Source organism: Macaca nemestrina, chromosome 2 (genome assembly GCF_043159975.1).
Source record: "Macaca nemestrina isolate mMacNem1 chromosome 2, mMacNem.hap1, whole genome shotgun sequence".
NCBI lineage: Eukaryota > Metazoa > Chordata > Mammalia > Primates > Cercopithecidae > Macaca > Macaca nemestrina.
The window spans coordinates 51613064-51638979 of NC_092126.1; the positions used below are offsets into that span (position 1 = coordinate 51613064).

General features: G+C 34.7%; 1 protein-coding gene across 6 annotated transcripts in view; it reads right to left on the minus strand.

The window, feature by feature from the left end:
- Nucleotides 1–867: 867 nt before the first annotated feature.
- LOC105470045 (helicase like transcription factor) overlaps nucleotides 868–25916 on the minus strand; it is a 55212-nt gene continuing 30163 nt past the window's right edge. For 2 of the 6 annotated variants that reach the window (XM_011721759.2, XM_011721757.2), the window contains exons 14-25: nucleotides 25451–25548; nucleotides 20390–20533; nucleotides 19007–19145; nucleotides 18195–18330; nucleotides 15911–16090; nucleotides 12000–12124; nucleotides 11317–11507; nucleotides 9865–9990; nucleotides 9420–9532; nucleotides 8883–9063; nucleotides 5696–5776; nucleotides 868–3174 (exon numbers count right to left, since the gene is read on the minus strand). In XM_011721759.2, coding sequence (XP_011720061.1) covers nucleotides 3022–3174; nucleotides 5696–5776; nucleotides 8883–9063; nucleotides 9420–9532; nucleotides 9865–9990; nucleotides 11317–11507; nucleotides 12000–12124; nucleotides 15911–16090; nucleotides 18195–18330; nucleotides 19007–19145; nucleotides 20390–20533; nucleotides 25451–25548 — 1667 coding nt within the window. In that variant the 3' untranslated portion in view covers nucleotides 868–3021. The remainder of the gene's footprint in view (nucleotides 3175–5695; nucleotides 5777–8882; nucleotides 9064–9419; nucleotides 9533–9864; nucleotides 9991–11316; nucleotides 11508–11999; nucleotides 12125–15910; nucleotides 16091–18194; nucleotides 18331–19006; nucleotides 19146–20389; nucleotides 20534–25450; nucleotides 25549–25916) is intronic. The other 4 variants (XM_011721762.2, XM_011721760.2, XM_011721758.2 and 1 more) reach the window with 3 other exon arrangements.

Here is a 25916-nt window from a genome sequence, read left to right on the forward strand (position 1 = left end):
TTTCCATATAAAGCTATACAAATATTGGAAAATCTTTTCTAGGGAGTCCAGAATACTAAGGGTTACTAGTATGTATAAAGCAACAGTAACTCAAACTCAACAGTAACTAACTTAGTAAAATGTATAAAAAGGCAACAGTAACAAGATTTATATTTGCAGAGGTGATCCATATATATTTATCCCCTTGCAATGGTAGGTATGACCTTTGATTTTAAGACAAACTTACCCACAACAGAGGTCAAATCCACGCCTTTGGAGATTAGCTCCATGGTGGAACATAAAGTAAATATTTACCTTAATTCTCCTTATACCCATATTGTCCTGCTGTATAACACATTTTGCAGATATTTTGAAGTTAATGTGTTAAAAACTTGAGGTTAAACATTTGAGTTGTTATAAGCCAAACATCAAATGTGCCCTTATATTTTTAATGAAGCTCATCCAAATGCTAATGCATAAATCTTGGCAAGTACTATAAATAAAACAAGAAAAAAATACAGCAATGTATTTGCCATTCCCCAAAACAGCACACACTGCCGAAGATAATTTCATTAGTACTCACTGGTAACAAACTGCATGTGGTTAGTTTCTGTTTCCAATTCTAGAGCTGTAATTTTAAGGACAAAATATACAGTGATTCAGAGTGCTATCTGTTTATATATAGGTATTATCACAACTCCTTTTTTTCTTCCAGATGAGGAAATTAATTGGGACCAATGTTTTTAGATCAAGCCATTTTAAATAAGCACTCTGATTTCTGAACAAGAATTTCAGCCAGTTAAATTGAGTAAAATAAAAGTAGGATATGAGTACATTATTCTGTTACAGTAATCTTCGTGTACTCTCAATAAAAACGTAACACTTGCATAGAAAGGTCACTATTAATGAAGGATTTATTTTATTTGAAAATAAAGTCAAAATTATGGCACCAAGGAGGGTAATAAACATTTGAAATTTTTATTGATTTTTAAATTTAAAATCCAGTTTTAACCACAAAATTGTTTGAATCACAACTGGTAATACAATGTCTTCAATATTTTTCTAAAGTTATTTTTCTATGTAATAATAAAACAGCATAGCATAATAGGAAGTTTACGTTCCAGTGGCTTTTTTATATATTTATCCTTCTTAGGAAGGACAAATTAAATTTTTTTAATTAAACTTTTTAAAATTTAACAACATCTAACAGAACTGTACAAAACAAGACATTTTTTAAACAAATTGCCAAACTTATGAGTGTGTTTTAAAAACAACTTTGTAAATATCTGGGCAAAGAAGTAAGCTGTCCTCCCTTTACCTTCACAGTGAGTTTGTAAGGCTTTGTCTTTGTAAGCAGGAAGAGTAGATTGTGTTGTTTTTTGCCAAAAACTGTTTATACTTAATCTCACTGAAGTATTGCTACATGGAGAACCCATACTCTGATCAACTTGATTTTTTTGTGTGTAATGCTTGATCTACCAGGTAACTTCCCTACTGCTCCTAATGCCAGTGGGCTAATCCCAAATTGTTATTCCACTATCATCCCTGTAGAAAGGTCTTGGTTTTGATGAAAATCAGCCCGTTCCTTACCTGCTACCGCCTCAAAAAGGGACCAGGAAGATTCTAGCTGGCTAATTCACTGTTCCCTTTGAGCAAAAAAACAGGGCACAGGGAGAAAAGGACTTAGATGGTGAGAGATTTGGCATATACCTTCAATGTGCGCCCTATAACACAACATTGTCTCTGATCTCATCTTTCTATCAAATCACTTCCAACACTCCAAGTAAAGTCTCAGGTATTCTTACATCTGTATCATCAAACATGAAGCTTCTCTTGTTAGAGTAATTAATCTTTGGATTAAAGTTTCCCTTTGAAATAAAACCACCTACCTAATCTGACTGCTAAATTTCTAGCTTGTTTGTTTTAAATATGCTCAGGAGTCAACCCAGAATTCTGCAGCAAATAAGTTTGCTTATTAACAAAAAAGTAAAAAAAAAAAAAAAAGATAGTCTCTACGGATAGATGTAAGGATGAATTACTTAAGTTCAAAATTAAATTCTGATTCTAAACACAACAATTTTTTACATTCAGGATTAAGATGTCTTTAAGAGTTGAAACGACTTTGGAGATCATCCAGCCCAACTTCCATCCAGATATCACGCCTCTCACATATAGTAGTCTTCTGAATTATAAAAATTTATAAAGTTACTTCCAAAAAAAGCTACATAAATAAAAATTACCTATTTATAGAAATATCTATTTAGCAGTTCCATAATTTAAAATATTCAAATCAAATTGGGTAGGATTGGTTTGCCTCTCACTCCCACAGACTATATTTACACCCTAGACACAGCAAGTTACATTTAAACAATGAGTGTAGTACTACTTAACTAAAATGGAAAAAATAGTACTCTTAACATAATCCCTAATTTTTTCATGAACATAAAACTCCAAGTCACGTATGTGAATTATATCTCAATGTAGCTGTAGGAAAAATAAAAACCTGTGCTAACCTGGACTTTGGTCTCATTTAAGATTTGGTTCTGGAATGCAAATACGGTTTTTGAAAGCCCAATAAAATTAATTCTTGTATGGTCTGTATATATTGTTTGCAAGGACTACAAACACTGCATCACAAATTGGAGGCTTTGGTAAATAACTAAGTGTCCAACATAGAAAATAACTATTTGGTCAAAAGTATAAAAGGTCTGACCTTATTTGAAATACGAAAAAGCTGAGTACTTGGAAGATATATGAAAATACTCAGCATAGATGCTATGAAAAGCTAAATAACAAAGTAACCTTTTTTCTCAAAAAATTATTTTAGGCCACAGTATATAAGAGAACTTATTGCTATTTGAAGTTTCATTAAAAATAGGTTCGTATATAGAAGAAATTGTGTCAGTAATACCTCTTCACTAATATAAAACAATATGCCCCTTTTAGAAGACATGTTCTCTAGATCTCATTTCTAAAACTGTATTTTTCTCATTTCTAATACTTAAGTATCCAATCAAACTGACCTTACTAAAATCCCACAAATTATAAATCAATTAATGTTCTGATTTCATTAATTTTGGCTTGTTTCATTTCGTCAGCATTTGGTTTTTTAGTTCCAAAGGCTCCTGCTGCAAGTTCTCTCTTTTTGTTTTGTATTTTCAGCATATTTTCTTCAACAGAGTCCTTTACAATGAACTTTAAAAAGAAAAAAAAAAGTTAAATTGGTTAAGTAGTTTTTAAGGCATAAAAAAACTAAATGAACAATTTGCCTAATGGCAAAAACCGCAATTGCTTTTGCACCAAACTATAATAACTCTTTAATAGAACTGAGTTTTGCTTTCTTTACCCAATATGGTTTTCTTATATAAAGAATATGACTGTACGAATAGAAGTTACAGATCATGAGATAAGCAAAGCAAAAAAGAAAGGATAAAAAAGCAAACTATATAGGCAACTCTGGAAAAATGACTTCAGCATTATATTAAAAAGGCCACTCTGGCCGGGCGCAGTGGCTCACACCTGTAATCCCAGCACTTTGGGAGGTCGAGGCGGGTGGATCATGAGGTCAGGAGATCGAGACCATCCTGCCTAACACAGTGAAACCCCGTCTCTACTAAAAAATAGAAAAAATTAGCTGGGCGTGGAGGAGGGCGCCTGTAGTCCCAGCTACTTGGGAGGCTGAGGCAGGAGAATGGTGTGAACCCGGAAGGTGGAGCTTGCAGTGAGCTGAGATCACACCACTGTACTCCAGCCTGGGTGACAGAGCGAGACTCCATCTCAAAAAAAAAAAAAAAAAGCCATTCCCAGAAATTCAAGAATGAATCTTTAGTATAATTCATAACACTAACAGAGAAAAATAAAACATGATCATCTCATTCCTGATAAAAACTTGATTTTAAAATACCCTAACTACGAATGAATGTCTCAACCTTACATATTTAATGTGAAACAATAAAAGTATTCTCAACAAAACAGAAACAAGTGAAGAATGGTCACTATCTGCTACTATTTAACATTATTTAAGAAGTCCCAATTACTGCCGTAACTAAAGTTATATAATAAAATTTTACTGAAATACATAAAAGATCTACATAAATGGAGAAGAGATACTATGTTCCTGTATAGAAACATTCCTTATTTATAAAGAAAGATAGTTCTCAAAAGTAATAATAAATTCAATAAATCTCAAACAAGATATCTTAAATGGGATTTTATAACCAAAATCTAAAGTTCAATTCAAGAGTAATAATAATAACCACCAATACAATTTTCAAAAAGGGTAATCAGAATATTTTACCCTATCTGATATCAAAACTTACTTTAGGAAACCATAGTTGTGATAAGAGTAATACTGCCCTAAGAAAAGGAAAAGAGAGCAACAGAATAGAATAGTCTAGAAAAAGACCCAAGTAATATATATAAATTAGTTTATGATAAAAGTGACATTTCACACTAGTAGGGAAAAAGTTGGAATTTTCAAATAAAAAAATGATATGATGTGACAGAACAAATTGTTCTTCATCTGATCAAAGAATAAGCTTAGACTCATGTCACAAATCATAAAACAAAAAATAAAACCTTCCAAAAGAACCATAAGTAAATACAGAATAGTTGAAAAAATGTGAAAATAAAGCCTTCTGTCCTAGGTAAGACCTTAAAACCTAGAACGTATAAAAAAAGGCTGACGTTTTAAATCATAAAAATTTTAAAGCTTTTTCATGACCAAAAAATGCAGTTTAAAGACAAGGAAGAGTATGGGATAAACCATTTTTAACATACATAAACAGAAGATTTAAAGTCAGACTGTATCAGGGAGTCCTTTATACTATAAAACTATTTGCACCATAACTATGAGCACTGGACAGAAGATACAAATAATTCACGGAAAAAATGTTAATAAACAAGATATGTGAAATATACTCAAGGTTTTAGGTAAATGCAAATTAGAACAGCACTTTTTTGGCCACAGAAGCATAAATTAACAATTTTAATATAAATCCTATTTTGAAACCAAGTTAATAAAAATTCTAAATCCAAAATTCTAGTTTTCTTAACTTATCCCAAAGAATTACTTGCATCTATGTGCAAAGATTTATATATAATAATGCTCATTATGGCACTGTTTTTTATTAGAAAAAACTTAATGGGTTAAATACGTTATGATGTATCTATAAGGTTTTGCAGAGTAGTCAAATTCAAAGAAAGTAGAATGGTAGTTGCCAGGAGCTGGGGGAGAGGAATGAGAAGTTACTATTTAATGGATACATAGTTTCAGTTTGAGATGATGAAAAAGTTCTGGAGATAGATGATTGTGATGGCTGTTGCACAACAACATGAGTGTACTTAATGCATCTAAACTGTATACTTCAAAATGGTAAATTTTGTATTTTACCACTATTTTTAAAAATGTGTTCATCTAAATGTACTTCTGAGGTAGTCTCCAATGTACAGTTTTAACGGAAACAAGTATGTTGTAGAATAAAGTATAATCTATTTATCTTTAAAAGAATGTTTTTAAGGAGATGTACACATAAACATAAATGTATGTACAGAGAAAGGGTCCTTAAACAGCATATATTAAATTATTGAAGGAGGAAAAAGGTGTATATTTTGCTCTGCATAATTCCACTGAATCATTATAATAATGTATTTGTGCATTACTTAATTGTAAAAATCATATCAACCTAGTCTTAAAATAGTTTGTTTAAAAACTCACTTTTGTGATGATAACTTCTTGCTTCTGGCCAAGTCTATGGCATCTGTCAAAGCACTGATCTTCAGCAGCAGGATTCCAGGCCTAACAAGAACATGGATGAGTTGCTTTATTACTGCCCTGATCTTTGAGTGTTTTGCATTTGTCCTTTCATTTCACTAGTATTCATTCATCTTTTTCTGACTGAAAGTTTTCTGCCTGAAGTCAGATACTAACATCACAAATATTCTGGGAGAAAAATCCACCCTCCCAATCACTATGATAACAGGCATCCTCCCCATACTACCACTTCTAATACCTAATACAGGGCCCGACATATGTGTTAGCACCCAAAATAAGTATTTGTTGATTAATCAATTTCTGGGGTTTTTTTTTTTTTTTCATTTTTAAAAGAATCTATATGTGCTTAACAGCAGAAAAAGTTTATACATCCTCTTAGGTGACTTAATTTATATGAGAAAAGATGCAATTCTTGGGCCTATTTATAAAAAAGTTTTCTCCCCCTTTTCTGGTTTTCTTGCACTTTCCTCTGTTCATGAAATAAAAGTATTAAAAAAGGGTTTTAAGAGTCAGAAGTCCTAAAAATTGTTTTTTTGATGCAATTTTCTGTATCAGTATTTGAAGTTAGTTTGACTTTAAAGCTGAGCTAAAAAAAGTACCATTAGCTAATTAACACAGACCTGATCATGAGAATTGTTTTAAGCTAACGATTAAAATGATGGGCTGGGTACGGTGGCTCACGCCTGTAATCCCAGCACTTTGGGAGGCTGAGACAGGCGGATCACGAAGTCAGGAGATCGAGACTATCCTGGCTAACATGGTGAAACCCCGTCTCTACTAAAAATACAAAAAAAATTAGCCGGGCGTGGTGGCGGGCACCTGTAGTCCCAGCTACTCGGGAGGCTGAGGCAGGAGAACGGCGTGAACCTGGGAGGCGGAGCTTGCAGTGAGCCGAGATCACGCCACTGCACTCCAGCCTGGGTGACAGAGTGAGACTCCATCTCAAAAAAAAAAAAAAAAAAAAAAAAGAATAAAATGGTGCAACAATGAAAAGGGAAGAATAACCAAAAAGATACAGAACTCTGGTAAGTGGTTTTTAAATAGTATCATGAATCATGAATTGTTTGGATAAGGATCATTAAATTTTAAATTAAAACTACAAGTGTTTTTTTTTTTTTTTTTTTTTTTTTTTTGAGATGGAGTCTTGCTCTGTAACCAGGCTGGAGTACAGTGGCGCGATATACTATATTTTTGTATAGTAGCCATAAAATACTGCAACAAAGGTTTAAAACTTTATCCACAGTACTAAAGCAAGAAAATACAACAGACCGGCCGGGTGCAGTGGCTCACGCCTGTAATCCCAGCACTCTGGGAGGCCAAGGCAGGTGGATCACGAGGTCAGGAGTTCAAGACCAGCCTGGCCAACATGGTAAAACCCCATCTCTACTAAAAATACAAAAATTAGCCAGGCATGGTGGCAGGTGCCTGTAATCCCAGCTACTCAGGAGGCTGAGGCAGAGAACTGCTTGAACCCAGGAGATGTAAGTTGCAGTGAGCCAAGATCGCGCCACAACACTCCAGCATGGGCGACAGAGCAAAACTCCATCTCAAAAAAAAAAAAAAAAAGGGGGAAATACAACAGACCATACCATATCCACGATATTCACCCATGAAGGCCTAAGTATGATGACCCGAGTTATAATCTTGCTGAGGATACCCAATCTTACTGAGAAGGATACCCTCAGTGGAGGGAGGAAAAAGGAAGCCTCAGTAAACATATATGCATCAACAAGGTAGCCTCACCCAAGTAACTAAAATTTGTATCTCAGTAGAATTTCTACATGTTAAAAATCTTCTGAGTTTCAGGCAACAAGCTACAACCACAAATCTTAAGTCTGAATGCACAGAAACAGCAGAGGTTGCCTCTAGCCCACATAGTACCTAGTGCAAATTAGAAACTGAATTAGTCCAAGGTCCTTTCAAGCCAAACAGCCCCTCTGTACATGTAGAAAAACATGTTCCTATGTGAAAGCAGGTCCAGGTGACACAGCTTGGTGAGTCAAGTTCAAAGTGAATTTTAGCCTCTGTTCTACCCTTATGCCTGTACTACACACAACCACAAGTGACTGCACTGTATTAGGCATTAAAATGTACTCAGAACATTCCATTAATGATCATTTGTTTCTCAAATTGTGATCCTAGACCACCTATACCTGAATCACCTATGACATATGCTAAAAATGCAGCTTCCTGAGTCTAATCCTAGAACGCCTAAGTCTCTAAGTTAAATGCAAAAGAAATTGCATTTACCTAATTTGTATGCACATTAAAGCTTAAGACCACTAGAACCATGATGGTAGTCATTTTGTCTATCTTGTTTATAATTAGATTCCCAGTGCCTATAACAACTGACACAAAGCAGGATCTCATTATTTGTCAGCTGAATGAACCACTACCCTAAAAAGCATTATGGTTAATAAAGATTTATTATAGAAGAAAAGTAGAATAGCATAGGATAATAGTACTTAAATACATGGACTATGATTCTGGTTTTGCCTATTAAACTGTGTGATACTGGGCACATTATTTACTTTTCTGTGCTTCAGTTGCCTCTTCAGTAAAACAGAGCTTTTTTTTTCTTTTTTTTCTTTCAGAGACGGGTTCTTGTTCTGTCACCCAGGCTGGAGTGCAGTGACAGGAACATGGCTCACTGAAACTTCAACCTCCTGGGCTCAAGCAATCAGTCTTTCCGACTCAGCCCAGCAAGTAGCTGGGACTACAAGCACACACCACCACACCCGAGTAACTTTTCTGGTACTTTTTTTTTTGTAGAGATGGGGTTTTGCCATGTTGCCATGTTGCCCAGGCTGCTCTCAAACTCCTGAGCTCAGGCAATCCATTCACCTTGGCCTCCCAAATTGCTGGGATTACAGGCATGCGCCACAGCGCCTGGCCAAAACACAGCATTTAATAATGGTTATCTACCTCATAAGGATGTTGTGAGGATTTCAGTAAAGTGCTTAAGAGAAAGCTCTTAATCTACATTTACTAAGTTTTTGTTATCTATTTCTAAAGTTTGCCTAAGAATATTCACAGTTAATTATAACTATGAAGGTATTTACCACTTTTTTTTTGTCTATTTTTTTGAAAGAAGTACTAAGGTTCTGAAAAAATTTACAAAACTACTTACTGGATCCATTAAAAACACTCGAGAAGCTGCAGACAGATTCAAACCAACTCCACCTGCTTTTAAGGACAGAAGCATTATAGTTGGAGATCCTGCTTCAGTGTTTTGAAAACACTGAATTGATTCAACTCTTTTCTTTTGGGCCATGGAACCATCCAAACGAGTAAACACAAATCCAGAGGCTCTTAATGGGGGAAGAAAAGAAACAAGCAACAAACACTATCATTATAAAAATAAAACAGAGTTAAGTAACCACAAATCTCTTCAATAAATTCTTTCACTCATTTATGTTAACAAATGTTTACTGAACACTTATTAATATGCTAGACACTGCAGTCAGTCATTTTCTGATAAATTCAGGACTTAATCTTTAAACTCCTGTGCTGCCAGGAAGTATTCTCTATTGTGACTCTCAGTATCTTTTAGATAAAATGACTAAAACTGGCAAAAGAAATAAGCTTTTTATTTTTTTTTGCTATTCAAATCAATACAATCATATAAAATCCTTTTACTGAAAGTGAAAAACACCGTGGAACTTACTTAAGTGGTATTTCTATTAAAGACAGGAATGTTGTAAACTGAGAAACAACCAAACTTTTTATGTTGGGATTCTTCTTTCTTAAGTCAGTCAATGCGTGCATTAGCGCATTAATCTGAAAAAATATTAAGATGTCCGTTAGATTCCATTTTAAATCAGTAAAATTAGTCTGAAAGTTTTTATCATAAAGAAAAAGTCCTGAAATATTATTTCCCTAAAATGCAAAAGACTACTCATTTAAAACAAAGAATTAAGACTGAAAGAACACTATAATAATCTGAACCCATTCTATTTCCTCTCAAATTCACCACTAAAAATAAACAGTAGTCAACAACAGAATACTAAAATGATAGGAATGAAAGCAGAATTATGATTTTGATATACTGTGTATATTTCCTTATATAAAGGTTAAACAAATACTCAAATATTTGCACCTGAGTACTCTACCTTTGAACTGGATGTCCATTCCATATCAGACTTTTTCTCACTGTCACATGCTAATTCTTCTGGAGGACATTCTAATAAATTATCTTCATGTATATCATTTCTGCATAAAGGGCATTTAGCATGTGGCTATATAAGAAAGAAAAAAGTATGAGCAACACTTAACAGAAGAACAAATATAAATATGCCTAAAAATTTTTAAATGTATGCTAAAATCTGTATCTCTTATAGCTAACATTTTATTAAACCTTTTAATAGATTTCATCCATTTAAGAGACATCTGAACCTGCTGAATTCCAGACATGTGATAAGTAGAATGGGTAAAGGAGGGAGCAAACATATGTGATCTGGACTAGCTAGAACCAACAGCAAGAAACTAAACATTATAACGTTTGTAAGCAAGTTTAAAAAAAAGTCATGAATAACAGTTTATTGAACCTAAATACAATAGAGCTACACTATTTAGTACTATTCTTAAAAAAAAAATCCATCTTAATGGCTTATAAAGCTATTAAGCTTATAAAGCTAATAACAGCTTATAAAGCTACTAGGATCTGTTAAATCCTATCAAGTTCATTCCAAAGCAACATCTGTTGTACCCATTTGAACCTGCTAATAAAATAAGATATCTTAAATAACTATATATAAAACACCATTACAATAAAATAATTCTGAAGGTAAAATTATTTAAAAGTCAGTACAATGGGGTTACTTTTGGGGAAGAGGGAGAGGGTAAATGATTGGGAGGGGCCACAAGGGGACCTAGGCAGTAGATACAGGAATATATTTACTTCATGATAATTCACTGAGCTATTTAATCATGAATTTATACATTTTTTCTACATATATCAATTTAAAATGTTTAAAAAAATTCTACCCTAGCTGAATGACTGCTTAACAAACTAGTCTACTTCAAAAAAATTCAACCACACAAAAGAATCTAGACCTAACTTATCCAACACAATAGCCAATAATCACATGGGGCAATTAAGTCCTTGAAATGTGGCTAAGCCAAATTGAGGTGTGCTATAAGTATACACTACCACCAAATTCTGAAGATTTAGTTTTTTGCAAAAAGCACATCACATTAATACGTTTTATATTTTAGATATACTGGGTTAAATACAAATGTATTAAAATTAGCTTAATGTTTCTTTTTACTTAAGAGTATGACTACTAGAAAACTTAAAATTACCTTTGTGTCTCACTTTATCAATCCATTTATTGAACAGCAATGATATAAACAGTTAGTGGAATTAAGATATTGATTGTGAACATCTTTTTATGTTGAAAGTGTTGCATTAGGAGAAATATATCACTTATTAAAATACTGGAATAATTAACTATCAAAGGTGTATTATTAAATCCAATTGTAAAACTCCATATATTATCTTTTATTAAAGACAGGTACACTACTCTATCAAACACTGAACCTCTACTGAGCAAAAAACTAACCTGCTCATTCTGAATGACTTGGCAAATACAGGGTTTACAAAATACATGTGCACAATGTGTTATCACAGGAACTGTTAAAGAATCCAGGCAAATTGCACATTCTTCATCTGAACCTGAGCTCAGAATTAACTTCATCTTCCTTATTAACTTCTTTCTCAGTTCTTCAGGTGTATCATTTCCTAGAGAAAAGGCTGAAAAATTAATGTCAGAGCAAGGTTTGTAATATGACAAGTTAATCTACCTTATATAAGGAAAAGTTTCGCTTGCCAGTAGGGAAAGTCTCTCATCATTTTCTGTCACAGGCAAAAAGCATAATTTAAATTTGAAATTTAAGAAACATTCAGAAGCCAAAATAGTAGCCAACTCACGTAATATACCTCATAGAGAAGCATCATTATAACATGATAGTGACATACCAGCACACAATAAAAGGCAGATCCAATATGAATCTTTCATCAAAGGGTATCTATCACTGGAATTCCTGGAAAGACCTCATTATAATTCCATTTCACTGGTAAAAAAAATTATTGAATATATTCCTAGCTGAGTCTCACACTAAAAGCAATCTCCATTTGACAGAACAAAATAACAAACTAAATGTATGCTACATAAAAAAAATTGATCATTCTTATCTAAGTATCTCTGACAAATAACAATGATATGAAGCAATCAAATTTACCTACCTGAGGGGCCACTGGAAGACACTGCATTTGTAAGAAGGTAAGTATGGCAACAAATTTGCCGCAATCTAAGCAAAAGACCCAGGACATCTGCATAATGTGCCAAGACAGTCCCTTCATTAAAATACCTAGAGATTAAAATGTCAAATATTACTAAGTCCGCTAAACAATAACTTCCTATTCTAAAACAGCAGAGTAAAATGGCATTGTTCTTTTCTTCTCTAGAAATTACTCCAAAACAAGAATGAAAAACAGAAAAACAAACTCTAATAAAATCAGGAGAGATCTTTAACAATAAGGCACAATATATGAGAAATGGTTGCCAATTGCAGTATAAGTCAGATAGGAAGATGCTGAGAGAGATGACTGCAGATCTCAAACAGAGCTGCCAAAACATAATTCTTTAAAATGGATGGCATGCCCTGAGGAGAAAATCAATACCTCTCATGTGCAGAAACAGGAACAGGGTGCATGCTTGGTGACTTGAGCTTCCCTGGAGAAATTTTTATCAAAAAAGAGGGAAGGTAAACTGAACACAGAAACATACAGATGCACTGTGTTTTTCAAAAAAAGACTATGGGCACAGCACTCTACACTCCAAGCACCCCTAAAGTTTCTGATCTCTATTTATGTGTACTAATAAAACCTAAAGTAACTCAACATGTAACCCTGACTCTTAAGTAAATTGGGTTATTTCCTGCTGGTCTGGGACATGATTATGACCTTTCCCTTTACGTACATCTAGACTAGCAAGCAGCTAGTCCAAGAAGAACTCAAGATATTCAAATATAAGTAATAATCAGCAGAGAGCAAAGGTAAGGAACACATGGCAGTGAAAGAAAACTCAGCAGAAAAATGTTGCCACAGAGCAAATAAAAATTATGACTAAAGATACTGTCACAATTTAACACCACTCAATAAAACAATTCCTCCAAAAAAAAAAAAAAAGAGAAAAAGAGCTTTGAAAAAATATGGCAAGAGAACATAAAGAGCTGAAAGATGAGCTGGTATGGCTCAAGAAAGTGAAAGAAAATAGTGAATCATCAGAGAAATGAAAGTCACACTGAAACCAATATAAGCCAATATAAAAAAAGACTAGTCACTGATAAAAACATAGAAAAAGGATGTAGGAAACAGGATTGAGAAAATCAAGATTAAACACAAAAATGTAAAAGTTCAGAAATAAAATGATACCTATGGAACGCAGATAAAAGACATCTAACATACACAGAGAGAAATAAAATAATGGAGCAGAAAACAATATTTAAAGAAAGCTTTCCAGGAAAAAGAAGAGGGGAAAAGCCTGGAATCTAAAGATTTAAATAGTATCACATGTCCCAGGGAAAGTCAACAGAGAAGTTGTTGAACTTTAGAGGAAAAAAACAAACAAACCAGGCTTCCCCATAGAAACATTCTATACAAAATACAGTGGTACAATGACAATGTAGATTCTTAAGGAAATGGGCGATCCAAAAATTATATAACCAGGCCATCTGATATTTAAGTATTTTAAGGCAACAGAAGAAATACAGCCTAACGACTTGGAGTACAAATTTTTAGAGCTAGCTGGTCATGAATTAAAAACTTGGCTGTGCCAATTTAATTATGTAACCTTGGACAGGCTGCTTAACCTATGTCTTGAGCTTCCTCAGTCGTAATAGTGGCACTGTAAAAGTACCTACCTCATACAACTACTATTATTTAATTTAACACATGTGAAGTATTTAAAATAGTGCCTGGACTATATTAAGTGCTATACATGAATCTGCTGCTAGTATTAGAACTGTTAGTATTATGGCAACAAACACTTCTGAATATTCAAGAATGCAAGGAATAGGCAAAATAATACAAAGATTAAACTTCCAAGCTCCAAACCCAACTGCCAGAGTTTAAATATCAGTCCTGTCATTCACTAGCTGTGTGACAACAGTATAAGTCACCTAAACTGCTCTGTGCCTCAGTTTCCTCATTTATAAGATGTGGATAATAATTATACTGACCTAATAGGATTGCTGTGAATACATTTAAAGCACTTAGATCAATGTATAACACCTAGTGAGTGCTAAATAAATGTTAGTAAATATATAGCCTATTAAAAAGAATACTTTAAAAATAACATTTTCTGAGAACAGTTTCAGTAAAGTTAAAGTTTTTCAACTTTTTCAAATAGAATAACCTTTACTAACACTAATTATTCCCTGGCACAGTCATAACTTACCCATACTCAGCATTTCAGTTTAAGAGATCTCTTTTGAATGCCTACCATGTGCTAAATATTAGACAATTCCTTCTATTTCACCAGCCATTGCTGTCTTCATAGTTAGATTTCTTTGACTTTACTCACTCCCTTGGTGATCTCATGGCTTTAATTACCATCCACACATAGGTGACTTTGAACTTGACTCTCCTATCCAACTAATTATTTGATATCTCTACTTGGAAACTTCACGGGCATCCTATGATCAATGTGTCCAAACTGAGCTTCTGATCTTAGCTTAAAAAAACCTCTGCTCTTCCCATAGACCTGTCTTGGTAAACGGCAACTTCATCCCTTCAGTTATTCAGGTAAAAAGGCTTGAAGTTATCTTTGATTCCTCTCTTTCACATGCCATAACATATCAACCAGCAAGTTCTGTTGGTTCTACGTTCACAGTTTAACAGAATCTAATCATTTCTCACTCCCTTTATCACTACTATGGCAAAAACCACCATCATCTCTTACTTTCACTGCCACTGGTCTCCCTACTTCAGACCTTATTCCTATTCAAATAACCTAAACCTGAACACAGCAGCCAGAGTGACCTTTTAAAAATATAAATCAGATTATGTCACTCTCCTGGCTCAAAACCCTTTAAGGTTTCCTGTCATAAAAAGTAACAGCCAAAGTCCTCGATATATGCGTTACGTATCCCCATTCCAATATATCTCTGATATCATGACTATTTTCTCTCTTGTTCATACTATTCAGCCACACTTGCTTCTTTGTTATTCTTCAAGCTCACTAGGCATGCTCCCAACTGGGAGCATTTACACTTGCTCTTCCTTCTGGCTGAAACACCCCTTAATCCCAATCTCCTTTAGATCTTTACCTATTTATCATCTTCTCAGTGAGGTCTTTCTTAACACCCTGCTAAAACAGCTTTGGCATTCTCCATCCCCTTTTGTTGCTTTATTCCTTAAAACTTAATCATGTTTTTAAATTATCTGTTTCTTCCTATTAAAATATAAATTCCTTGAGTGCAGGGATTTTTGTCTATTTTATTCTGCTGTATCCCAATGTGTATAAGTGCCTGGCACACAGTGGGCACTTAATAAATTTTTGTTGAAAAAATGAATATGAAAAGAAATAAGATTTTGCACTCAGAAATCTCCTGCTTAGAACAATTTTTCCCACTCTCTCTAATTCCTACCAAACCTGCTTTGTACCTACCTCACTGAAGTTTTTATGTTTTGAAGATTCCCCTTTCACAGTCCTGTTCTGCTTTCACTTGTCTCTTATTCATTCTGTTCCTATGGGCATTCACATTAAACCTGATCTTGCTTGGACTAGAATTTCATACCTTCTACCAATCCTTAATCTTCTTGTTAAACCTGTTTCATCAGTTCCTATTCCCAGATTTCCATACGATGTTGGAAATAGAAGCAAGCAAAATCTTCTGGCTAGTAATTGAGAACTTGTCATTTAATGTAAGCTTTAAATTGTTTCCTAACTTAAGAAATTACTTACCTGGTGAATTATACTATTATTTCATTCACCTTAACTATTAATTTGTAAAAAACACTGTAATTCATAGAAGCAAATCATCTTTCGGTATACTTCAAACTATTGCTAACACATCTAAATAATGTCATTCAGTGAATGGGAAACAAAGTAAACAAAAAGTATTTTTTAACATGGCTTTCTTTCTCCATACCTTCCAATAGTGGCTCTGCCTTCATTTTTCACAGACTGGTAAATCTTTCTCTCTTCATCTGAAAGTGTAATGTGTTGAATAAATACTTTACGTTCTGGTAACTCCAAAACAGGTTTTCCTTTAATTTTGCTTGTCTTTGTTCTTCTAAGTGTGATATTTTTAATTAGGGACTGTAAACGCCTAATCAGAATAAAACAAATAATTATGTACCTTTTAATTTCTATATAAATTGATCCAAGAAGAACAAAACATAACACTTTAATTTGTTACTGTTACAGTTTCTGTAGAAGTGTTTTTAAAATCCCCTATTTGGGGTTTTAACCAATCTGATAATCACAGAAGTATACTACAAAAATAAAGTTATTAAAACAAATGTATGGAAATTTACCCTCAATACCTATCATAGTTTAATCTTTTTATATCCTGTCCTTGTTTTCTTAAGCTCTGCTCGTCATTTTTGTTCCAATCATTAACTCTTTTACTTTTCAACTGTCCTGTCAACTCCATCACCAGTCAACACTCAGATTCTAAGTATCTATTAAGTGCAAGGCACTGAATTAAATGTTGTAAGAATACAAATATAGGTAAGATACTACCTTCTGTAATATGAAAATCAAAAGTATATAAATAAGTAATTGTATAAAATAATGAGTGCCTCCAAAATAAAAAGATAATATGGTAATTCAGAACACACAAAAATCCTTTACAGGTTCCACAATCTTTACATTTCCTTCTCAGTACTGGAAAAAAGAGATGTATCAATTCTTGTTTTTTCCCAAAATTAAAATATAAATACAATTTCCTGGAGTTTAAATAGTTGGTTTTGAGGAATCAAGTGGATAGTACTGCCAACTAGGTTAGTGGCTCTTGAAACTTTTTCACTATAACTTACAGTAAGAAACACATTTTATTCTATCTAGCAAAAATATACAAACACATACAAAAGAAACAAATATTTTACAAAATAATACTTACCATGTATCATGCACTCTGATATTTACTAATCTCTTCTCTATTTCATTGTCTTTTTAAATGCTGGCTACCACCTTTATAATGATTTTATGTCCCACTAACAGATCTCAAATCTTCAGTCTATAAACTGGCGCTTTGGTCAAAAAGTTGAACCACATTAGTCTACATCTTGCAAAATGGCTATTACTGAATTTTAATTTACGTTCTCAACTTTTATCTATCTCCATCTCCACCAGAAACAACCACATAAAACTTTCCTATACAACTTTTGCTGACGTCACGGGACATCACATCATTCACTACATAGAGCTATGTAAGGCCGGGTGCGGAAGCTCATGCCTGCAATCCCAACACTTTGGGAGGTTGAGGCAGAAGGATCACCTGAGGTCAGAAGTTTGAGACCCGCCTGGCCAACATGGCGAAACCCCGTCTCTACTAAAAATACAAAAATTAGCGGGGTGTGCTGGCGCACACCTGTAATCCCAGCTACTTGGGAGGCTGACACAGGAGAATCACTTGAACCCAGGAGGCGGAGGTTGCAGTGAGCCAAGATTGCGCCACTGCCCTCCAGCCTGGATGACAGAGCAAGACTCCATCTTAAAACAAAACAAAACAAAACACAAAAACAACAAATAAGTAAATAAAGCTATATAAGATACGAAAACTTAATGCATATTAGAGCCTCAAAGGATATACAATGTTTCCTGCTAAATCTGTTAATGGTGGTTTTGGGGCTTTGGGGCTTAGCAACACACAAAAAACACAAAGTTATGTCTTTCCTTTCAGTGTAGCCAAAACAGGGGAAGGGTAGTTATTGACTATTAGAAATCTTTGTCTTTCCAAACAAGCATCACTAGGTTCTGAACGACAAAGGCATTAAGCCATAAACACTTTTTAGAAGGAAAAGTTAAGAGTCAAGTTAAAATAGTAAAGAAAGTGCCAACTGGTTCAAGCTACTAACAGTTATTTGTAACTAGTATTTTTTTTTTTTTTTGAGACGGAGTCTCGCTCTGTCTCCCAGGCTGGAGTGCAGTGGCCGGATCTCAGCTCACTGCAAGCTCCGCCTCCCGGGTTCACGCCATTCTCCGGCCTCAGCCTCCCGAGTAGCTGGGACTACAGGCGCCCGCCACCTCGCCTGGCTAGTTTTTTGTATTTCTTAATAGAGACGGGGTTTCACTGTGTTAGCCAGGATGGTTTCGATCTCCTGACCTCGTGATCCGCCCGTCTCGGCCTCCCAAAGTGCTGGGATTACAGGCTTGAGCCACCGCGCCCGGCCTGTAACTAGTATTAATCACTGTCTGAAATTACTTACCTAAGTCCTCCTTCATCTCCCATTGTGACAGGACGCTGTATTGTTCTATGCCACCATTCTCTATCAATAAATGGTTTAAGTTTTAAAAAAGAAAGAAGAGACCACAAGTCCTTTAAAGAATTCTGGATTGGAGTCCCTAGAAATAACAGGAAACTGTTGTAACTCTTTAACCAGAGTATCCAATAAGAATATCTATTTGGCCCAATCAGAGAAGACAACAATTGAAAATGAGCACTCTGTACCAGGCCCATCATTATCAATTAAATTAAACTATCAAGTGCTAACTATAATGCTTTATTAAATATATACACATCTCAAGATACAGTTGTGCTCTAATTTTTAGCTCTCACACGCCACACTAGCCAAGAAAAAGACTGTGGAAAATACTTTCTCCTTATCAAGTACATCTGCTTATTTGGTTTTTAAAGCAGCAGCACTAGCAAGAAGGAAAAAGCAACTAGTTTAAGTTTACATTCTTTTCCTTACCTTCCAGTAAAGGCATTGTGAATGGCAAACAGGTTCAAGGATGGGAAACAGAAATCAGGATTATGACTGGATGACTAGAGTGTCTACTCCATTTCCAAGGTTCAAAAATAAGTCTAGTGACTGTTCCATAAATTATCAGTAAGTCAAATGTTGTTATATCATGGGCAATTATGAAAAACAACTCAAAACATTTGATTAAATTATTTCTAGGATTAATTTTGGGGCAGACTTTGCATCCACTTGAAGTTTACTAAGTTATTTTACTAACTTACATAACGATACATTTTAGAGATTTAAAGTTTTAATAAGTTTAATGCTATGATTACCTGTCAAAACCCATCTTCTTTCTGATTCTAAGTCAAGTACAGCTTTTGTCTGCTGAGCATTTGGATTTCGTATGGCATGTCCTTCATCCAGGATCACTCTTAGCCACCTTATGCTATGTAATGGACTATCCCCTTTAGTCTGAAATAAATGTTTTATATGAATTAAAAAACACAGGAAAGTAAAATAGTACTTAATATGATTTGCTAACTAGTTGCTATCATTATTTAATATCAAATTTACTGTGTGTTAGGTACTGCTTTAAGCACAATAATTATTGAATACTCACAAGTTTATAAAATAAGTACTTATTAGCACACCTAATTTTATAGATGAGAAAACTGAAGCACAAACTGCTAAGTATGTTACCCAAAGCACCACAGGTAATAAATGGCAGAACTAGCATTCAAACCCAAGCAGTCTAGCTCTCTGTTGAGTCACTGGTCAATACACTGAACTGTTCTACCTCAGATTAAAACATAGCAATGATACAGAAAATGGAAGTTGTAAGAATTACTTGAATTCAACATTACTTTCTTTTATATAAAAGGTAATATTTTTATCAGAAGACTGAAATTTTGATAGCACAGTATTTTTCAAAAAACTTTAACTTTTGAACAATTGGAATTATGAAGGGAAAAATCAATTAGACTAATTGGAAAACTTATGAACTGTAACTACAAAAAAAGCATACCTTCAAACTGAGATATTAATCAAATCATTGTGATAGAAAATAATTTTCCAGAATATTAAAAAAGAAAATAGAATTCATTTACAAATTGCTTTATATACTTAAAATCCAAATTTTAAATCTTAACTTAAAATGTTCTAAATGAAAAATATTCCTGTCTGGGTGTGGTGGCACACGTCTGTAATCCCAGCACTTTGGGAGGCCAAGGTGGGTGGATCACCTGAGGTCAGGAGTTCGAGACTAGCCTGACCAATATGGTGAAACCTCATCTCTACTAAATTAAAAAAATTAGCTGAATGTGAAGGTGCATGCCTGTAACCCCAGCTACTTGGGAGGCTGAGGCAGGAGAATCACCTGAAACCAGGAGGCAGAGATTGCAGTGAGCTGAGATTGTGCCATTGCATTCCAGCCTGGGCAACAACAGCAAAACTCCACTGAGAGGGAGGCGGAGAGGAGGAGAGGAGAGGAGAAAAGAAAAATATTCCTAAATTAGCATCTAAATAAGATGCAACCCCCCTTTAATGCAAAAACAAACAAACAAACAAACAAAAAACAACCATTCATTTTCTATATATTATTAAGTATTTAAAAAGAAAAAAAGTATAAAACCTGAATTTTGGAACACTCTAGAAACCTGTGGCATATTTCTTACATTCAATCTTTAAAAGATCTCTTAAGTATCAGCAATACTTACTCCATAGTCATGAGTTAAAATATTATATGTAGTCAAAACAATATCCTGTTTTGAAAGTAAGGCCGGTTCTCTAATACGATCAGGACCATAATAAACATAAAAATTCAAGTGTACATCTGATTTTATATGTTGTCCAAACTGGTCCTAAAGAAAAATTAGGAATATTTTTAACAATGAGCAGATTAGTGTCAGACTTAATACATGTATAAAAAAGTAACTGCCCTGGCAGTAGTGTGACAAATCCAACTACTAAAATTGTATGAAATCAAGTTTCCTGCAGTCTAGACCAAAATAATAACAATAAGAAAAATGACACACACACAGTAATAGTAACACATTATTTAAAATTGACTTGGCCCTACCAATCAGCAACTGATTCATTTTTAGGAGGAAAATCCAAAGTTCTTTAAAACAATAACGAGTTTTATAAAAATATTTTAATTAGAAGGCTCTTTAATGCTGTATTAGTTAGCAGATTTAAAAATATAAAAATTAAACAGTAAAAGAACAACCACCAATATTTCAAGGATGCGGGCAGAGATTCAAGCACTGTACCACTTTCATTCATTTATTAATTGGCCTACTACTTGCCAGGTATCAACTACAACAGTGATGTAACTAAAAACGAAGAACAAATAATCATCCCTGACTTTGAGGATATGATCAGTTTTAAAAACTTATTATTTTTTTAAATCATGAAAACACCAGACCTAGAAGATTTTCAGCAGAAAAAACCAGCCTGATTAAGCTGAAAAGAGAAGATACCAGGGAGACACAGCACAGAAGCTATGAGGGGAGAGATGATGAAGCCCTAAACCAGCACGGTAGAAGTAGGAACAGGGTGGAAAGGACAGGTGTGAAAGAAAGAAACTAAGACAAGACTGATAGGACTTGGGGACTAATTAAATATGAAATATGAATAAAAATAATAAGACTAAGATGTTCTGATACTTCAATGACTAACCAGAATTGTGTGATTAAAATATAAGGAAGTTTTAAAAAGAAAAAGAAGAAGAAGGGAAAAGTGGCATCCAAGTAAGAAAAAGATGAATATTTTAGACCTTTATCATTTTTGGTCACTATAGAATACCTGACTGAAGAAGTATACTAGGAAAACGTAAATAATTACCTGTAGGTAAAAGTGAGAGGTGTAGATATGAATTTTAAAGTTAACAGCAGACAATATTTACAGCTATAAGAATGAATGAAATTTCCTAAAGAGAGCATGTACAGTGAGCAAACGTTAGGGACAGAGTCTACAGAATACCAATATGTAAGGAGAAGACTTCTGTTTTTATTGGGAGAAATTACATGATGTCTGGGGTATAATTAAAAATATTCTAGGCCAGGTGCAGTGGCTCATGCCTGTAATCCCCGCACTTTGGGAGGCCAAGGTGGGTGAATCACTTGAGGTCAGGAGTTCGACACCAGCCTGGCCAACATGGCAAAACCCTGCCTCTACTAATACAAAACTTAGCTGGGTATGGTGGTGATGGTGATGCGCACCTATAATTCCAGCTACTCGAGAGGCTAAGGCATGAGAATAACTTGAACCCAAGAGGCAGAGGTTGCAGTGAGCTGAGACTGTGCCACTGCACTCCAGCCTGGGTGATGGAATGAGATTCTTTCTTTAAAAAAAGCCAGGCGCAGTGGCTCACGCCTGTAATGCCAACACTTTGGGAGGCCGAGGCGAGCGGAACGAGGTTAGGAGTTCGAGACTAGCCTGATCATCATGGTGAAACCCCGTCTCTACTAAAAATACAAAAATTAGCCAGGCGTGGTGGCACGTGCCTGTAATCCCAACTGCTCAAGAGGCTGAGGCAGCAGAATCACTTGAACCTGGGGGCTGGAGGTTGCAGTGAGCTGAGATGCGCCATTGCACTCTGGCCTGGGTGACAGAGCAAGACTCTGTCTCAAAAAACAAAACAAAACAAACAAAAAAATCCAGCAAAAAAAAAAGAAAGGAAAGCACATGTGTCAGACTTTTGGTACTTTTTGAATCTTGATGACTAAATGGAGATCTAATTAACATTTTTTAAAATACTCTTTTAAAAAAACTCCGTATTGTATGGAAATACAGAAAAGGCAGATTTAATAGGAACCAGAACAAAGAGAAACATTTAAGTCAGGACAACAAACATAAAGGTTAAAGGCCTGGGATCCAAAGAATATAAAAGTCTCAAGAAAAAAAAAACAAGGTGAACTTTTAATTTGTCATCTATCTTCATTCCCATTCTTTACAAGAAGGTTTAGAGATAGCTTACAAAATAAGACATAAAAAAAAAAGTAATAAATGAGTAACATATTCAAGGCAGAGGAAAAGGGTAGCTCATTGGACATGGCAATACTGAAGTCTGAAGATCTCTGCAAAGAGAGTTTTTGTAGGGAGTGGAAGCAACAACCAGACTACCAAGGACTGAAGAAAGTATTAAACATGAAATAATAAAGGCAAAAATGCAGAGAAGATAAAACATGAAAAAGTAAAGCTGAAAACGCAAAGAATTTCTTAAATAAATTTGGTAAAGAAGAAAAGGAGATTAGAATCCAGCATAACAAAGAATCCAATATGAGAAAACTGAATCAATGGGTGGCCTTGAAATGGGACAGTGCATGTTTATAAAGGGATTACACTCGGAAGAAAATCAGCTTTTCTGGAGAATGAAGGGAGAGAACTATAGTTACTCCATTTCTAGACAGTGTTAGGCTATTCTGTCGATGTATGTATATATCATCCTCTCAACAGAAAATGAAATAGGTGTTATTTCATGAGATTATTTGTCTACATATCCAGAACAAATATGTGGTAGAAGTAGGATTGGTACCCAGGTTCTACTCCTTTACCTGGATTATTTGAGACAAAAAAGGGAATATAAGTCAGGTCTAGCCTGCTCTGCAGAATGCTAGATCCTTTACTTGAGAGCCAGGAAGAGAGTATCTTGTTGAGACTGTGAAATTTTAATTCCTGATCATTGAGATCATTTGGATGTTTGTCCCCTCCAAATCTCATGTTGAAATGTAATCTCCAGTGTTGGAGGTGGGGCCTGGAGGTGGGAGGTGTATGGATCATAGGGGCGGATCCCTCCTGAGTGGCTCAGTGCTAACCCCTTAGCGATGAGTGAGTTCTCACTCTTTAAGTTCACGTGCGATCTGGTTGTTTCTAAGTTTGTAGCACCTCTCCACTCTCTCTCTTGCTCCCACTCTGGCAATGTGATGCTGGATCCCCATCACCTTCTGCCAAGAGTGTAAGCTTCCTGAGGTTGTGTAAGCTTCCTGAGGCCTCACCAGAAGCAGATGCCAGCACCATACTCCCTGTAAAGCCTGCAGTATCATGAGCCAGTTAAACCTCTTAAATTATCCAGCCTGTTATTTCTTTATAGCAATGCAAGAATGGACTAACACAACCATGAATCCCTATATGCCAAACCACCCCTCATTCCTTTAAATTCAGTGTGCATGATCTCACCTGGCAAGATTTTGCCACAGTTTCCTTTCTGAACTTTACATTACCTGAACTTTTCTAAATATAAAATTATAATTAAATACTGATTGTCCATTTTAAAAATACATCTCTATACCCCAAGCCCTAAAATAATAGCAGTTATATTGTTTATACCTCCATTAATACTCTAAACCTTATCCCGAAACTGCCATTCAAGTACCCATGAACTATCCTTCCCATAACAAACAACAAATTAAAGAAAGAACAGTTTCGTTGGAATAAAAAAACAGCAACAGACCATTAACATTCATTCTTCCGGTCCTTAGAGGAAAAATGATACACTAATCAGGACAAGGTGGATTTATTTCTTTTAAAATAAATAAACCAAAAACTTATATAAAAAAAGATAATTCATGTCATGGAAAAAAAGACTATATAAAGCCAAGAAGAGGTCACTAAATTTGACAATTAGACTATCACAAGTAGTCTTTTCCAATGCAATTTAGAGAACTAATGGTAGAAGCCAGATTACAATGAATTAAGGAATTAGTAAGTAAAAGCACAAAGTAGAAATTAACCCCCAAGAGTATGACAGTGAAGGAAAGCAGAAGAGCAGCAACTTAAAGATGTATATCAAGAGAATGTATTTTAAAATGAAAAAAACCTGAGTATGTATCAGGAAAGAGCCAGTGGGAAGAGACTAAATAAACAAGGGAAAAAAGAACAGATAAGCAAATGTGGGAAAAGAGAGAATCCAATGTAGAGATTAAATACTGGTCTTAAAGAGTACGATCTCTTCCTCCTCTAAGAAGAATGGCGAGGAGAGATAAACAGATAACTTGGAAGTGGCAAGAGTGGTGAGTGGTCCTTATATTCACAGGGATTCCAAGAGAGTCTTTATTTCACTATAACAAGAAATTTGCAGCTCAAACTAGGAAGAAAACATATCCAGGCTGCAAATAAACAATTAATGAAAAGGTTCCATTCCAATGTCAATGTTTCAGAACAGAAAAGCAATCTGGAAAAAAAAAATTTCTGGTGGGTAATCTTAAAAGGACAGGCTCTAGATTCAAAATGTTGGAAACTATATCCAAGATCCATCATTTATTAGCTGGATGACCTTAGGCAAGTTACTTAACCTCTCTGTGTTTCAATGTGGGCACCTGGAAAATCAGGATAATAGTTATGAGAATAAAATTAAAAAAATCCTTAAAAAGATGTTAAGGACAAACCAAATAAATAGGAGTTGACTAACTGTTGTTACTGTTATAAAAGTCAGTTACTGTTGGTTGAGCTCTTAGAAAAGAGAGTTCCAATAGTCAATCTGTAAATGTAGAGGAGTCAAACTATACATCTTTCCCACTATGGGGGACAAAAATAGCAAAGGCAGAAATACAAACAAAATCTTAAGTTAGCAATTGATTATGTTCCTTTACCTTCTATAAAGAAAAATTTCTTCAATTCAGCAAACATAATCCAATTCACCTGACGAGTATTTGAACTTAGATACGAACTGATGACCAAGTATATTTTCCCCAATTAATGAGTCTTTAACAGAATACTTTTTACCTTATAGATAAAATACAAATTATGCTACATTTTTAAAGGGCTTAAAGACTTACAATCCAGTTGCTTAACACAGAAAGCGGACAGATGATCAGTGTTGTTCTTGGTCTCTCCTCAACATCAGTTTTCTTTGACCCCTCCACTGCACAAGCTCCTAAAAAAAGAGAACCATTGATAGAACCTTTAGCTGTTTTTCTGAAATATATATGTCAATAAGGAGACGGTAATAATGTGCCTCCATGAAAAGATAAATTAGGAACAATTAAAATGAAGCAGATAGACTTTCAACAGGGAATAAATTTTACCTCGTCACTTAAAAAAACTAAAAATCCACATAGTGATTATGAGAAGAACCAAAGGACGGTGATAGAGTAGGTCACAAGGAGAAAGTCTCTAATATTTTCTGACATAGTCATTCATTAAGACGAACATTTGTGTTATGCAGTTTTCTGAATTTGTTATATTTAATTTGGTAGCCAGCCAAGATGGCCCCCAATGATCTCTACTTCCTGATATTCACAA